We start from the raw sequence: 16,566 nt of genomic DNA on the forward strand, positions 1-16,566 counted from the left end.
CCTTCGGATTCCATCTGAGGGTTCGGCTGTTAACCAGGGCTTAAAGGATGATGAACAGTTGCTTTTTGTTGAAGATTTTGAGGCGGGTTTAAGGCTACCACTCGATGGCTTCACCCAAGAAGTGTTCGACAATTTTAAGATCCCCTTAGGTCAACTCCATCCTAACGCCCATCGTCATTTGACAGGAGTTTTTATTCGTGGACTCCAACTGAAGAGACAGGTGGGTTACGAGATTGTTAGGGCGATCTATTCTTTGGGGAGGAAGAAAAGCGATGAGTTCTTCTACTTGCAACCCGGAAGATCTCCCTTCACTGGCCTTCCCAATTCTTTCAAGCGGTGGAAAGGTTCCTTTGTTATTGCCAAGAAGGAAGGGGGTTGGGGTTCCATTCCGAATGTTTTTGTGGAAGGGCCCCTAAAGTTGGAAAAGGCGAACCTGAGCGAGGTTGATAAAGAGACGTTGCATCTGCTTCGAGGTGGCGCTAAGGTGCACGTAGTGAATCTGATAGATTCCTACTTTGGCTGGGACCAAAGTGTTGCCTCCAAGAGAAATAAGAGAGTGCAGGGTGGAAAAAGGGGGAAGAGGAAGAAGAGTGAGGATAAGAGGGAGACATCGCCTGATAATGGAGACGAGTTCCCTGACATGGGCGAACCACTTCTTTCTTCCTCCCTTAATATTTCTTCTATGCCTCTTAGTCCTTCTGGTACCTTGTTTGTACCATGAAGCTTTTATTTTCTTTAATTTTTGTGAAGCGTTTTCTGAATTTTGTTTACTTTGACTTTTCAGTGCCGAACTTCAAGGAACTTCAGCAGAAGGTCATGGAGGATAGGAAAGCTCGCCGAGAGGCTCGAGAGAGGGAAGCCCTTCCCCAAGCTATTCCCAAGCCGACTTCTGAGGCTAAGAAGGCGCCTGCCAAGAAAGGAGGCGATGTTCCTTCCACGGCTGGAGGCAAACCACCTTCTTCTCAGAAGGGTGATGAATCTGCCCCCACTCCTAGGGTGGTGCTGCCAGGCTTCCAGATAAAGGAACCTGTCACAAGCCCTCCTCCTCCTGTTGTTCCCTCTTACATCGGTAAGGGGAAGGATAAAATGGAGGTTCCTGCGAAGGAGAAGCATCCCAGATCCCTTCCTCCGGCTCCCCAAACTGCCCTGGCTGCTTCGACCGGCAGCAAAAGGCGAGCTCCTTCTTCAGGGGGCGAAGATGCTGAGGGGGAGGGACCCTCTATGAAAAGGCCCAAGAGGGACGTAATGGTGACTCAGGTCGACCTGCTCCTTCAGAAGTATGGGGCCGATGCTACTGTGCGTTGTCCTGCCGTTGCCCACGACATCTTCCGGGGTTCCTGCTGCCCTTCGGATGTTGATTACTATTTGAAGAGGCCGGACAACGTACTGATGGACGATTGTTTCTCTGGCCTGGCAAAGGTGATTATTTTCTATCCTTATCATTTCGCCTTTTTCCTCATGTTATGGTTATTTTCTAACTCAGCTTTATTTTATGTTTAGGTTGCCTATGCCATCCGTCAATATCGCTCCAACCGTCTAAATGACGATGAGATGCATGTGAAGATAAAGACGGAGTACAAGCTGCTGAAGGGAAAGTATGACTCCCTTCGCAGCGAACATGGCGGGTGCACTCAGAAGCTGGACTCTCTTCGTGCTGATGTGGATAGGTTATCCCGAGAGAGGGAGAGTGTTGTGAAGCAGCAGCGTGTGCTATCTGAGGAGGTCGCCCGCCTTAAGAAGGAAAATAAGAATCTGGCGGCAGAGGTGGTGTTGAAAGGTACTGACTATGACGATCTCAAGAAGGAGTTCGACACCACCGTCACGGCCCTTAATGAAAAAGTCTCTGTTGCTGAGAAGAGGCTTTATTTGAAGCGGGGCAGGCTGACTCGTGAGAAGGAGAGGCGTCGCCGAAACACCGCCCAGCTAGCCAATGATCTGACTGACTTCACTGAAGCCATCGTGGGTACCTATTTGGAGCGTCATCCTGAGGGGGACGTTGAATTCTTATATGGCTTTCCCGAGGGGGTTAACAGTGAGAGTGAGCCAGATTCTCCCCAAGACTTGTTTGTCTCTATCAAGCGTGAGAAGGGTGAGAATGCTGCTGAGGTTGCCGAGCAGTCTGTCCCAGCGGCCAATGATTCTGTCAAGGTTGGCGAGGGGCCACATGTACCTGGTTTGGGGGGTAGTCCTGAGGAGAAGGACTTCGGCTTGCTTATATCTTCGGAGCGGCCTTTTGCTGCTCTGGACTTATTGGATCGGCCTTCTGATCTGGAGTCTATCCTTCCAGGGTCCGATCCTCTTAGTCTTGCCGATGTCCCTTCTCCCACCCGTTCTGGCAACATTCCTGTTGATGCTTCTTCTTCAGCCAGGCGGGGTTCGCAGGAGGGGCTATCTGTCCCAAACATTTTGGAGGGGAACAAGGAGGCTGTCCCGGAGAAGGTTGAGCCAGAGATCAAGCTTTAGATTCCTCCTTCTCCCTTTAGTTTTTGTATAGGAAGAATTTTCCTTTCTCATTTTTTTTTTTATATATTTTGTCTTTGTAACTTTTTCGGAGGGCGTATTTTACCCTCTTTTTAATATATATATATATATTTCTTTATTCTGCTCTTTTTGCATTTTTATTGGGCGATGTTTGCTTAGATCGCATGTATTTATTGTTTCCTTTGTGGGGTTGAACTCGTCAGTTCCCCCTTTTTTGGAAATATTTTGGTTAAACAATAACTCTTAGTGATAAGATAGTATCTGTGAAATTTCCTTGTCCAAGTAAGGGTAAATTAATATATACTTTGTAGAACTGTGAATACAATAATGTGATCGAAACAATCACTTGGAGGAATTCAAATACAATGCTGTGATGGAATATCACTTGGAGGAATTTAAATGCATACATACTAAATGACTAATCATGCTGAGAGGTGAACCACTGTTGCTAAATTTTCCTTAAGTTGTTGGCGTTCCATGCTCTGGGTATGGTTATTCCCATGGAGTTGGTGAGTTTGAATGTTCCTTCTTTAATGACCTTGCTGATGGTGTAAGGTCCTTCCCAATTTGGTTGCAGCTTTCCGGTCCCTGCTTCTCCTTTTTTAACTTCGGTCTTTCTCATGACGAGGTCGCCTAATTTGAACTTTCTTTTCTTCACATGGCTGTTGAAATGTCTTGCCATTTTCTGTCTGTAGGCTTCCATCCTAATGTCTGATCTGTTGATCTTTTCGTCCAAGAGGTCCAGATTGTTCCTGAGCTCTGCTTCATTTTCTTCTAAGTTCAGTTGGTTGTCTTCTGTCCTTGGCGTGGGTGCGCCGATCTCTACAGGAATTACAGCCTCCGTTCCATAGGCTAGGGCGAATGGAGTTTCGCCCGTTGATTCTCTAGGGGTGGTACGGTAGTTCCATAGGACGCTGTAGAGTTCTTCTACCCATCTTCCTTTGCACTCGTCTAGTCTTCTTTTTAGTCCGGCCAGTAGGATTCTGTTGGCCACTTCGGTTTGCCCATTTGATTGTGGATGGTAAACTGAAGTGAACCTTAGATCGATCTGATACTCGGCACAAAACTTTCTAAACTTTGCTGAGTCGAACTGCTTTCCGTTGTCTGTGATCAGCACCTTCGGTATTCCAAACCTGCACAAGATAGATCTAAAGAAAAAGTTAGTTATGCGTTGTTGGGTGATTTTTGCCAGTGGTTCTGCTTCTATCCACTTGGTGAAGTGGTCGATTGCCACTACCAGGAACTTCCGTTGTCTTGTGGCCAAAGGGAGAGGTCCCAGGATGTCCATACCCCACTGGGCGAACGGCCATGCACTGCCGATGGGTTTCATTTCTGAGGCTTGCTTTCTTGGTATCAAAGCATGTTGCTGGCAAGGCCAGCATCCCCTTACTAGCGTTGTTGCTTGTTCTTTCATCGAAGGCCAATAATAGCCTTGTAGCAGGGCTTTCCTGACCAGAGTTGATGCTCCATCATGTGCTCCGCAGGTTCCTTCGTGTAGTTCTTTCATGATGTACTCTCCTTCTCTTTTGTTTACACACTTTAGCCAGGGATAGGTGAATGACCGCTTGTACAGCTGACCACTGTATATTCCGAACTTTGATGATAGTACCACTATTCTTTTAGCTTCCTTTCTGTCCTCCGGAAGTGTTCCATCAGCTAAGTATGCTGTGAGGGGAGTCATCCAGTTTTCTTTTTCTTCTTCCACTATCAGCATTTCGCCTTCTTCGATTTCTCCTTGGAAGCTAGGCTGTCGTTTAATTTCATGAGGGATATTTCTCATTGAATCGTGATTGTTTGTTGCCGCCCATTTTGCCAATTCATCCGATCTTCCATTCATTGCTCTGGGTATTTGCTGTAACGACCAAGATCGCCCATTATTTGCAAAGAAGGCTTTGGCTTGCTTGGCGTATTTCTTCAGTGTGGCTTCTTTGACTTCAAAATTTCCTGAGACTTGGTTCACAACCAGTTGTGAGTCGCTGTAGATCTGTGCTTCGGAGATATTGAGCTCTTCACACAATTGCAGTCCTGTTATCAGCGCCTCATATTCTGCAACATTGTTGGAAACTGAGAATTCAAGTCTTGCTGAGTATTCCATTTGGATTTTCCCCGGTCCTTTGAGCACGACACCGATGCCTGCCCCTTCCCCACAAACTGCTCCGTCGACGTGTATTTCCCAGGGGACTGCTTTGTTTTCCATTGGTTCTGTGAATGTTAGTTCCGCGACGAAGTCGGCCAATGCTTGAGCCTTCAATGCTTTCCGAGCTTCATAGACCACGCCCAAGCTTCCGATCTTAACAGCCCATTCTGCTATACGTCCGCTTGTTTCTGCTTTCTGGAGGATCTTTCGTAGGGGTTGATCGGTTCGTACGATAACCTGATGTCCCTCGAAATAATGCCTGAGTTTTATGGTGGCGGTATATACACACAGCGCTAGTTTCTCCAACCTTGGGTATCTTAGCTCCGCGTCCCTTAGTACCTTGCTTACGTAGTAGACCGGATACTGCTCTCCTTCTTTCTCCGATACCAGTACCCCTGCTATTGTTTCGTCAGAGCAAGAGATGTATAAATACAGCACGTCGCCTGGATCTGGCCTCGCCAAAAGTGGTGGTGACGAGAGGAAGTTTTTCAGTTCTTCGAAAGCTGTCTGGCATTCTGCCGTCCATGTGAAATTCTTGATCTTCTTCAGTGTTTTGAAGATAGGTAGACATCGTTTTGCCGAGCAGGACATGAACCGACCTAGAGCCGTGATCCGGCCGTTGAGCTTCTGGACTTCATGTATGCTCCGTGGCGGCGTCATTTTTAAGACCGCTTCGATTTTATCTGGGTTAGCCTCGATACCCCGCTGAGAGACCATGTATCCCAAGAACTTGCCTGCCGGTACTCCAAATACGCACTTTTCCGGATTGAGTTTTAGCTGGTATCTCTTTAGCGTCTCTAGGACTATCTTCACATCTGCTGGGTGGTCTTCGGCTCGGATGCTTTTGACGATCATGTCATCCACATAAACTTCCATGTGTTTTCCGATCTGATCTCTGAATATTGAGTTCACCAGCCGCTGATATGTGGCTCCTGCGTTCTTCAGACCGAAGGGCATCATCTTGTAACAAAATAATCCCTGGTCCGTTATGAAGGCCGTCCTCTCCTGGTCTTCAGGTGCCATGGGTATCTGATGATATCCCGCCTTGGCATCTAGGAATGCATAGAGGGCGTGACCTGCTGTGGAGTCTACTAACTGATCAATGTGTGGAAGCGGGAAACTATCTTTGGGACATGCTTTATTCAGATCTGTGAAGTCCACACACATTCGGTAAGTGCCATTGGACTTTTTTACCATTACCACATTTGCTACCCACTTGGGGTAATAGGCGTCTTTGATCACGTTTGCTGCTTTTAACCGGGCGACCTCTTCTGCGATGGCGAGTTGTTTTTCGGGCGAGTGTCTTCTCTTCTTCTGTATCACTGCCTTCGCGTCGGTCGCTATGTTTAACCGATGACATATGATGTCCGGGTCTACTCCGATCAGTTCGTCTGTTGTCCAGGCAAAGGAGTCTCCAAGTGTTCTGAGGTTTTCTGTTAGAGATCGTTTGATTTCTTCCTCTAGCTCATCTCCCACTTCTATCTCCTTTCCTGGGGATAATTTGATTTTCGTGGTTCACCCATAATGCTCCGCCCTTTCCTTCTTCTCTGGAGGTTCCATTGTTAGTACTGGCAAGGTTACATGTACTTTCCTGAGAGCTGTAAAGTACGCTTCTCTGGCTGACTTTTGGCATCCTCTGACTTCGGCATCGCCTTCTCTGGTTGGGATTTTCATCAATAGGTACCTCATGCAAATGGATGCGCACGTATCGTGCAAAAGTGGCCTTCCGAGAATTGCGTTATATGCAAAGTCCATATTGACCACCATGAATTCTGCTCGGATCTCTTTGTAGATCTCTCCATCCCCCAGTTGGATGTTTATCTCCAGTGATCCTTCCACCTGTACAGATTTGCCTCCTAGTCCCACCAGTGGAGTAGAGACATGTGTCAAATTTTCTTTCTTGAGTCCAATTCTGCCGAACACTTCCATTGTGATCATGTTTACCGAACTTCCCGTGTCTACAAGCATCCGAGATACCTCGAAATTGTTGAGTCGCCCCTTGACAACTAGGGCGTCCTCATGGGGGACTGATAAGCCATGACTATCGCCCTTCGAAAAAGATACGCTTCTGAATTTCTTAGCATTTGGTGCACCTGGGCTAACTGAGTAGACTGTTCTTGCAGCTTTCTTTCTTGTAGTATTGCTGTCTCCTCCGGTCGATCCGCCCATTATTACGTTAACCACGCCTGTTGGCTCTGGTCTGGGTCTTCTGGCGGTTTCTTCTCTCCGCTCTTTCTTTCTTTCTAATTCCGCCTCTCTGGCTTCGGTATCCCTTTTTACGAACTGGGAAAGGGATCCCCTTTCTATCAGCTTTTCTATCTCTTCCTTCAGGTGCCAGCATTCATCTGTGGTGTGGCCGTTGTCTCTGTGAAATTCACAGTATTTGCTGTTGTCTCTTTTGCTGGCTGATGCAGCGTTCATCTTCCTTGGCCATCTGACCTTCTCTCGGCTGTCTTTTACCCAAAACAGTACGTTGGTTCTGGTTGTGTTTAGGGGCGTATATCGCCTATCTTCGTCTTTTTTCCTTTTATTTCTGAAATGGTCGTTGCCTTTCTCTCCGAACCTCTTTCCTATGGGCGATCTGTCCCCATTTCTTCTTTCTGCAAACATTCGTTCTTCTACCCGTCCAAGGCGATTCTCTATCTCTCTCTGGCCATCATCCACTCTGATCTGTGTATGTGCGATGGTCATCAGTGTGGTAAATGATTTTGGTGATTTGGCCAACAATTCCTTTCGTAGGTCGGAGTTGGTAGTTCCATTGAGTAATGCTGTGTAGGCGATCTCCTGGCTCAGGTCTTCTATCTGCATCGCCTCCTTATTGAATCTTTCTACATACTTCCTGAGTGTCTCTCCTTCCCTTTGCATGATGGCTAGCAGGTCTGTGGACAACTTCTTTTGAGGGATGCATGCTACGAATCTAGCCTGGAAAAGTCCTGAGAATTGTTTGAACGTCAGCACTGATCCTGGCTTTAAACTTTGGTACCATTCCTGTGACAGACCTTTTAAGGTAGTAGGAAAAAGTTTGCATAGTACGTGATCTAAGTTTGTCTGAACATTGATCACCGCTTGGAATTTGTGAATATGGCTCTTGGGACAGCCTGTTCCATCGTATGATTCCAAATTTGGAGGGTATCTGAACTTTGTAGGGAACTCGTGAGAGATGATGAAATCTGCAAGTGGTGAGTCACTTCGAAGAGAGATGTCTACGTCTTCACATCTTATTCCGAGCCTGCTCATGACTTGGCGGACTCTTTCCTCCAGATGCTCTTCTCCGTCTTTGAGGGTGTGTTGTTCATCCATCCAACGTTCCTCGTCTGGAATTACTATGGGGGCGTTTTGTTTCTTTGCGGAATTTTCCGGGGCACCTTCCTCTCGCATCGGTTCTTTTCCCTTGTCCATGGTTGACGTTGACTTCTGTACTGGTGATTTCGCTGATCCCTGCTCTGGCGATTTTAACGAGATACTCTGTTTGATGTCTTTGAGTAGACTGGTAATTTCTAGGAAAGCCTTGAACATTGCTTGGTTGTTGATTGGCTCTTCATCAGGTGCTGTGGCTATCGGAGGTATCGTCTGTCTTATCGCCAGGGGGTCGCTGGTTTCTCCTTCTTCGCTGGTTGGGGGGAACAGATTTAGGGCCGGTGGTTCTGTTTCCCTGTCTTCTCTGTTGGTAGCTGGTAGAGTATTATCTCGTAGGGGATCCATTCTTGAAAAAGCAAATTCTGAAAAAGTATCTGAGAGGAACGACGAAACTGATAAGTTCCACGCTCACCGCACCAAATGATACAGGTCGAGTCACAGAGATCGCCTGTTTGCTCTTCCTGCACAAGTAACAAATATAAGCTCAAAGGACCTCAGGCTTGCTCAGCCTAAAAGCCACTCCGATGCTTAAGTCAGAGAGGGTTTTTTGGTAAGTAAATGAGTGTAAAAGTATTTAAGTCTGATTTGTGCTCACCCTTCTCAGCATTCGGTGGCTTCCTTTTATAATGAGTTTAAGGCGGTTGTTATCTGGTAAATCGTGGGTTTGTCCCACGATTATTGATAATGGTGAAGGCACGTTCCCGATTATCCCGGGTAGTGGGTGTCAGGGAACGGAGTGGATGAGGTCGTCTAGATGGCAGACCTGGATGAGTCCGCCCGAGACAGACATGGGTGATACTCGTACTGTCGCTGGGCGATGGGAAGTTTGGAGACCCGTTGGGCGAGCATAGCATTTTCTAGGCGATGCTTGGAGTTCTGATATTATTAGGGCGGTATCAGTAACGGAGTTAAAAACCATTTATAATAAACTAATTTTTAAATATAAAAGCAAAATTGTTGAAAAATAAAAATAAAAATGGGAGATGAAATCATTATATCAATAATTTTCATGTATAAGATGAGGAATTGTAGTGATTTGATTGAATTTAATGGTGACATGAAAAATTTACTACTGTTCACGATTTGGAGATTACTAGGAAAAGGATAATACAAAACATGCTAATTCACCAGCAGTTGTTGAGGCAGCAGCCTTGAGAGAAAGTATCAATATGGCGTTGCAATTACGACTGTCAAACCCCATCTTTGAAGGGGATGCTACAGGGATCATTGAAGCAATGAGAAGTGGCACATCGGTGGACGTCAACGGTGATATTATTTTACAGGATTGTATGAGGTTGTGTCTAAACTTATAACCGCACTCCTTTTCTTTTGTTAGGCGTTCTTACAATTGGATAGCACATAGTCTTGCCAAGAGAGCCCTTAGAGATAGTGTTTTTTCTAGCAATCCGCTAAAACAAATTATGTGGTTAGAATCGAGAGTTTTGTAAGTCATTTTTATTCATTAATGAAGAATTCTATCTTCCGGCAAAAAAAATTTAGAAAAGTTCAAATTGGTTATCAAACTATTAACTAACATCTACTCAAGTCCCTAAATTTTAAAATTGTTTATAGGCTTAAATGCTCCAAAAATCACGAACTTTCGCGTGTTTTTGGTATTTAACACGAACTTTTAATTTTGGTGTAAAAATACATGAAGTATTCAATTTTTGCAATAATAACACCGGTTGAAATTCCGGCAATAATTTGATTATGTGGCACCGGACAATGTCATGTTGTCCTAACCAATGTCAGAATTCATCCTAATCATCAAAACTATGCCGTTTTTGATGTTAAATTCATTTCTTTACTAAATACACCTAAAAATATAAGGACTAATTTTATACTTTTTACATTCATCTTCTAAAACAAATTTCCTATCATAGTTAACACAACCCCAGCAAAATGATAACCCATCATGGAGGAATTTCTAACCAAAAATCAAAGTAATTAAATATGACCCAATTAAAACAAAAGCTAACCATTCAATTCAAACTATCAAAATCTCCATTACTGAAGCCACCACGGCGGAGAGGTGAAATGAAGAAACAGCGGTGATTACGAGAAACCACAAGAACTTCAATGCAGCAGAAATAGAGATGTAGCAGAAACAAAATGCAGCAAAAACGCAGCAAAAAATCAGCAGCAGCAACAACATACGCAAAGAAAAAGATCGGAAAACACATCATCAAAAATGCAGAAGCAATGACATCAAAGAAAACCCAGGCAAAAAAAATGGCAGCCATTCAAATCAACATCATAGTCGAACAGAATAAAAAATCCAGCAGATTAACAAAATCTGAATTTTTCTTTAAATGAAAATTTCTCATAGAAACTGATGTTACATAAATCTGGAAATTGAAATGAACAATTACGAGTTTTTGGCGAGGAAACGGCGGTAATCTCGCTGTACCGTGATTCAACTCAACAACTCAGTGATGGGTGGTTGTGGAGGTGGTTTTGCTCTAGATCTTCGCCGGTGACCGGAGTACAATGGCGAGATGGATGGGTGTTGCTTGGTGAGTGGCTGGTGGAGAGCTTCTGACGACAAGGTTCCGACGGCTTGCAGAGGCTGGAGGCGAGCTGCAGACGACGTGGTTTGGGGAGAAGAGCGCTTGGAGGGAGAGTGTGATGATGGTTATGGTGGAGCTGAAGCAAGGTGGAGGTGCTAAATGTAAAAGATGAAAGTGTGCCGGCGGTGATAGGTGAAGAAGATGAAATAGGATTAGAAAAGTTAATTTAAAAGATGATAGTAAAAAGTATAAAAATGGTCCTTATATTTTTTAGTTGTGTTAAATAAAGAAACTAATTTAAGATAAAAACGATACCGTTTTGATGACTAGGAACTATCCAGTGCCACATAAGCAAGTTGAAGCCGGAATTTTAACCGGTGTTATTATTGCAAAAATTGGATACTTCATATATTTTTATGCCAAAAATAAAAGTTTGTGTTAAATACCAAAAACACGCGAAAGTTCGTGATTTTTGGAGCATTTAAGCCTTGTTTATATAAACTAAAATTAATAGAATCATGCTAGTATACCAAAATTATACTAATAAAGTATACTAAAATCATATCAGTATACTAATAATTTAATGGAATAGATTAGAATTAAATTTATATTATTTTAAAAGTACACACATCAAAATATACATTGTATTTATAAGTAAATTAAAAATATACCCATACCATTTTAATATTGATAATTTACCAACAGTAAAATTAAACAAATAGTATACTAACAATATATATTTTAAAATATACTAATATTTTATTATCAATATTATTGAAATTATACCAACAGTAAACTCATACCGCCTTTTTATAAATATTTTTGATTTTTTCTATATTTTTGTAAATTTTTAAGTAAGTTCCGTATTTTTATATACTCTCAGTTTATTAATGGTATATTAGTATACTAAAATATAAATTATATTAAAAAATTGACAAACAATTCAAATTGTTTACAAGTAAAATTATCAAAAATAAACTTTTGTAACGTGCTATAAGATAAACTTGGTATAGGTTTAGCATATTTTAGCAAATTATGAATATAATGTAGGCATAATTTTAATATACTATTTAATAAATTTTTGGTATATTATTGATATATTTAATATTATTTTTATTAAATTTAATAAGAATCTCAAGATTATATGTCAAAATCACTACAAGTTCATGTTAGTGATATGCACTAGGTCAATCATGTTTGACCATGTTTTGATTTTATCATTTTATTATTTATTGATTGGCAGTTTTTATCATTTTATATTAATGATTAAAATACTTGAATGGTTAATTCTTTCTAAGGTCATCGAGTATGTGACTTGATAGTAGAACCCTTAGGTTTAATAAAAGAATTATATACCATCTATTCCTAGTCTTAATATAACATTGAGACTAGTATGATGTTGACTGATGATTATGTTTTACTAATCATGTATATGAGATATTAAGTCAAATCATAGGTGCTATTTGAGAAATAAGGCACTGGATGACCCACTGTGAGAATACTACATAGATCACTGTCATAAGTAATTCTCATTACAGTTCTATTAGTATAATCCTTTGATCTTGAAATCATCATGGATTTCTACATAGCTATTTCATATTTTGATACAGTCTTACATTATCTTTAACAGGATAATGGAATAGATTGTCATTAGATATGAAAGTAACTATGTGAGAAATGTGAGTGACTGAGAAGGAATTTGTCCCTCATTTATTTGAGTAAGATATCTATGGGCCCCTTGAAGAAGATAGACTGAAGAAAATGCATGGCCATGCTAATTGATAAGAAGTTATCATTTTCAGTCTACTTAGAGTCAAGAAACTAATGATTGAATGTTACAAGGATGACATAACTATGCCTTATATTCAATCTGGATATCGAGAGACAAAGGGATTAAAATATTATTGTAAATGGTTAAATCGGATTATCGATATTCATATAACTTGGGTAGTCATAATGTCTTGCTAGAGGCCACTTATGACTTGTGGGCTGAAATAGGGATTTCGAGCCTACTGCCAACGTTATATGAACCTACAGGTTCGCACACTAAGAACAGGCCCAAAACAGTTATGGGTTGTACAAGCCCAATGTGATTAAGTGATTAATTATATATATATATATATATATATATATATATATATATATATATATATATATATATAATTCGTAATATATATATATATATATATATATATTAATAAATATATATATTAATTCGAAATTTAAGGATAAGTGTTTTCCTTAATTTATTATTTTTAGAAGATAATAAATATAGTAATTAATATATATGGATAATTATCAAAAAGGAGTTTTTGATAAACATAAACTTTTAGAATTGCAATGAGATTGAAATTCGAATTTGTCTCAAACCCTAGTGTTATTTATCACTATAAATACTCATTAAGCAATTGGTTTGAGAATCACGAAATTCATTATTCACTAAATCACTAAAATTCGAAATTGCTTGTGAAGCAATAGTGCTAGCACACAAGCACTAGTTTTGACTAAGGTCTGTTCGTGTGGATACTCGTAGAGGACGCGTTCTTTTGGAGACGTTTCTGATCCGAGGCCAGGTATCACCAAAGTGAACCACCTCCTTCCTTCCTACATTGCTGTTGAATTCGACATACAAATAAGTAATTATTCTGTTAATTCGAATTATATGGATCTTTCTTTGGGTTTTTAGATAAATTTTTAAAATTCCGCTACGTTATGAACCTATAAAACCCAACAGTTCAATCAAGAGGACTAAAATTGCACACCTAGCACCCAAAAATTCACAAGCACAATTATTGTGAAAATCACTTTATAAAAGCAATTCCAACTGTACTCTTTATTTTAGAGAGAATTTTATTCAAAATAAAAAACATTTTTAATATAAAAAGTAAAATATTAATTTTGTTTCAACGGACTCTTCAAATCATTAACCCTTTATTCATCTTTTTCTTTTTTTTTCTTCAATCACCCATCCGTGAATATCATTTTCTAATACTTGAAATGTATATATAATTGTTTCTCCTTCATGCACTCATCATATTATATAGATTTTAAAAGTGACATAAAAAGTAGTCTAAATATTTGGTTATTTATGTTCTTATGAATGAAGTTGAATTAATTTAGAAAAACTTGCATGTTTATGTTAACTGAACCTAATTGTAATAATGATGGTTAAAAAATAGTGAAATCAAAACCAAATAAAGAGCAAATTATGATTGAAGGATCATAAGAAGGTCCTTCTGGAGCTTATTTCTCAACAAAAATTAGGTTAATGAAAATATATATATCAATAATAGGAAGTTGAGGAGTTATTGGATGTCAATGAAAAATATAAGGAGTTATTTTATTTGTATGAATCTGGTTACATAAACAGTAAGTCGTTGTTTTGATGATTTGAAATTCTATTGCTGTGCTGGTCTCGTACTCGCCATCTTCATCTTTTAATTTTTGCATCTCCATTTTTTTAATCACTAAAATAAAAAAGGCATTGAGTATTATATATATTTTTCTTTTTTTACTGTAAATCCGTTGTAAAAAAAAACAAAAATAAAAAGTTAGATGGTGATTGTTGTATTAAGCATATCGTGATATTTAAAACAGATAGCAAAATATGGCAATGAGGCGGGATGGAGATAGAGAAGTCATTCCCATTTCTATTCCCGTCTAATTGATGGGAACGAATCCATCTTCATCCATGTTTTCATGGGTTTCTACGTATCCATAAAAGATTTTCACATTCCCGTTTAATTTTTAAATATGATATGTTTTTGTTTAAAGTTAAGAACTTAGCATTTTTAACAATCAATGTAATTTAATATTATCCTAACTACAAAACAAAGAGCGTATTTTTTTATAATGAAAAAATTATTTTTTATTTTAATATATAAAAATGTATTCTTTTTTATTTTCTTATTTAAAAAAGCAACAACTAAACACTAAACTTAATTGCATATTTATACTTTTAATCTTTCGATCACTATATATATATATATATATATACACGATATTATGCTTTTATTAATAAATATTAAATTGAGTAAAAATATGAATTATATATAAAAATAATAATTAAATATGTATATGCATCCGGTCCACATGGAATGAGGATCCCTATAAAGTGGGGACTACACTTCCCGTCCCCTTTCCGTCCCCTTGCCATCCCTGTAAATGGGGAATGAACTTCCTCCATCTCCGTTTTCTTAAGAATAATTAATGAAAATTTATTGTCTCATTAGGGACAGGTTCTCATGGGAATGGATAATCCTTTTCTATTGTCATCTCTAACATTTGGAAAGTCAAACAAACAAACTCTTAGGCCATGTTTTTGGTTCATGGAATAGAATAGCATGGAATAGAATAGTTATTCTATAAGGAATGAAATAGCCATTCTTTAGTTTTTGAGAGGAGTGTTTATTCCACAAAATCATGGAATAGCAATTTTTTAGAATACCTATTCTATGAATCAAAGCAAAGAATTGTCATTCTATACAGAATAGCTATTCCATTCCGCACCTATTACATGAACCAAACATGGCCTTAAATTTAAGTGATAGAAAGTTAATTGGACTCTTAATTTATGGATAGATTATTTAATTAAGAGAGTTTTTTTGTGACAATTTCTTAAAATACACGTTTTGGCATTTTATTTACAACTTTACATTGCAAGTTTTGACTTTTCTTTTCTAATTTATTTCATTTACGAAAAATACCTTTTTTTTTAATTTCATAAATACCTTTTTCAATTTTCAATTTCGGTTTTTGATTTTTTCGGTTCGGTCAACCGAACCGACCGGCAATTTTTTTATATAGTGTAAGATTAGTGTATATATAGTGTTAATTTTTATTTTTTTTCTGGAATATTTTATTTTATTTTTTATAGTGTAACAATAGTGTATATATAGTGTTTTTATGGTGTTTATATAGTGTAAAATTAGTGTATAAGTAGTGTATATGTAGTGTATTTATGGTATTTTGTAGTGTTTTTTGTGGTTTAACCATGAAACACTGCAAATACACCATAAATACTGCAAATACACCATAAACACTGTAAATGCACCATAAATATACTAAAAAACGGCAGAAATACACCATTAATACACCAAAAATACACTAAAACGTAAAGGTATTATAAAATTATTACAAATGCACCATAAATCAATATTTTCTTTACAAAATTAGTAGTAATAAACAAATCTATGAATAAGAGAAGACAAAATAAATAATTATATGAATAATAGAACAATTTTATGAACAAAAAATTATAGATCTACAATAATTTATTCACAAAATATTTAAATCATTAAAAAAAACTTAAAAAATTACATAAATTTAAAAACGAGTCGAGAAATCCATAGCGAGGACAGAAAAGACGAACGGACTAGCGCGAACGGAAAAGACGAACGGAAAAATGGCTGGAAACGACGAGAAATCCATCGGAAGTAGATGAACGGAAGCGCGACCGGAAAGACGAACGGAAAAGTAATCGAAGGAGATAAACTGAAAATTAAATGAAAAAGAAGAAGAAAAGAAGAAGAAAAGAAGAAGAAAAGAAGAGAGAAGAAGAGAGAGAGAAAAAAGGTGTCTATATAAAAATTTAACCTAAAATGAGATAAGGCTTATTTATATAGTAGGCATTTTTAGTAAATAAGTTAGCTTATTAGGTAATGTAGGATAAGAGGAAAAGATGGGTTAAAATGATGTAAATACTTTACCCAAAACAGATATTTAGAAATAATCTCTTTTTTTTGTTATAAAGAGTCTATTGAAGATGCTCTAAACCTAATAAGATTAATCCTGTTTTTGTAAATATTTTTTCTTTTAATCGTAAACCATATAATTTCCTTCTGAACATATAGGGGGAAGCATCTTAGAAAGGCCATATCCGATGAGTTGGGCCAACTTTGATAAATTCAAGAGATTTTTAGACAAATACCCTTGAAACACCTAAATATTCTCAAGATCACCTGCTGACTAAAATCTATTGAAATTTACGACTTGACCAAAATTTCTTGCAAAATTACGATTCCAGATGTTACTAAAGAAAGCATTCGGCCGCGACGAAAATGGGTTTTAGGGTTGGAACTC

The 16,566-nt window shown here is 38.8% G+C and overlaps 2 protein-coding genes across 2 annotated transcripts; both read right to left on the reverse strand.

Moving 5' to 3' along the window:
- Positions 1-2,929: 2,929 nt before the first annotated feature.
- LOC126678470 (uncharacterized) lies at positions 2,930-5,818 on the reverse strand. The gene is made up of 2 exons (XM_050373367.2): positions 3,772-5,818; positions 2,930-3,585 (listed from the first exon to the last, which is right to left on the reverse strand). Exons 1-2 carry the CDS (start codon positions 5,813-5,815, stop codon positions 2,930-2,932), a joined length of 2,700 nt encoding a protein of 899 aa, XP_050229324.1. The 5' UTR covers positions 5,816-5,818.
- A 315-nt stretch (positions 5,819-6,133) lies between these two features.
- LOC126678471 (uncharacterized) lies at positions 6,134-8,017 on the reverse strand. Its single transcript, XM_050373369.1, has one exon. The coding sequence runs from the start codon at positions 8,015-8,017 to the stop codon at positions 6,134-6,136; it is 1,884 nt and encodes a 627-aa protein (XP_050229326.1).
- Between the last annotated feature and the right edge of the window lie 8,549 nt (positions 8,018-16,566).

The sequence above is a fragment of the Mercurialis annua genome, linkage group LG4, assembly GCF_937616625.2.
Source record: "Mercurialis annua linkage group LG4, ddMerAnnu1.2, whole genome shotgun sequence".
In the NCBI taxonomy this organism is placed as follows: domain Eukaryota; kingdom Viridiplantae; phylum Streptophyta; class Magnoliopsida; order Malpighiales; family Euphorbiaceae; genus Mercurialis; species Mercurialis annua.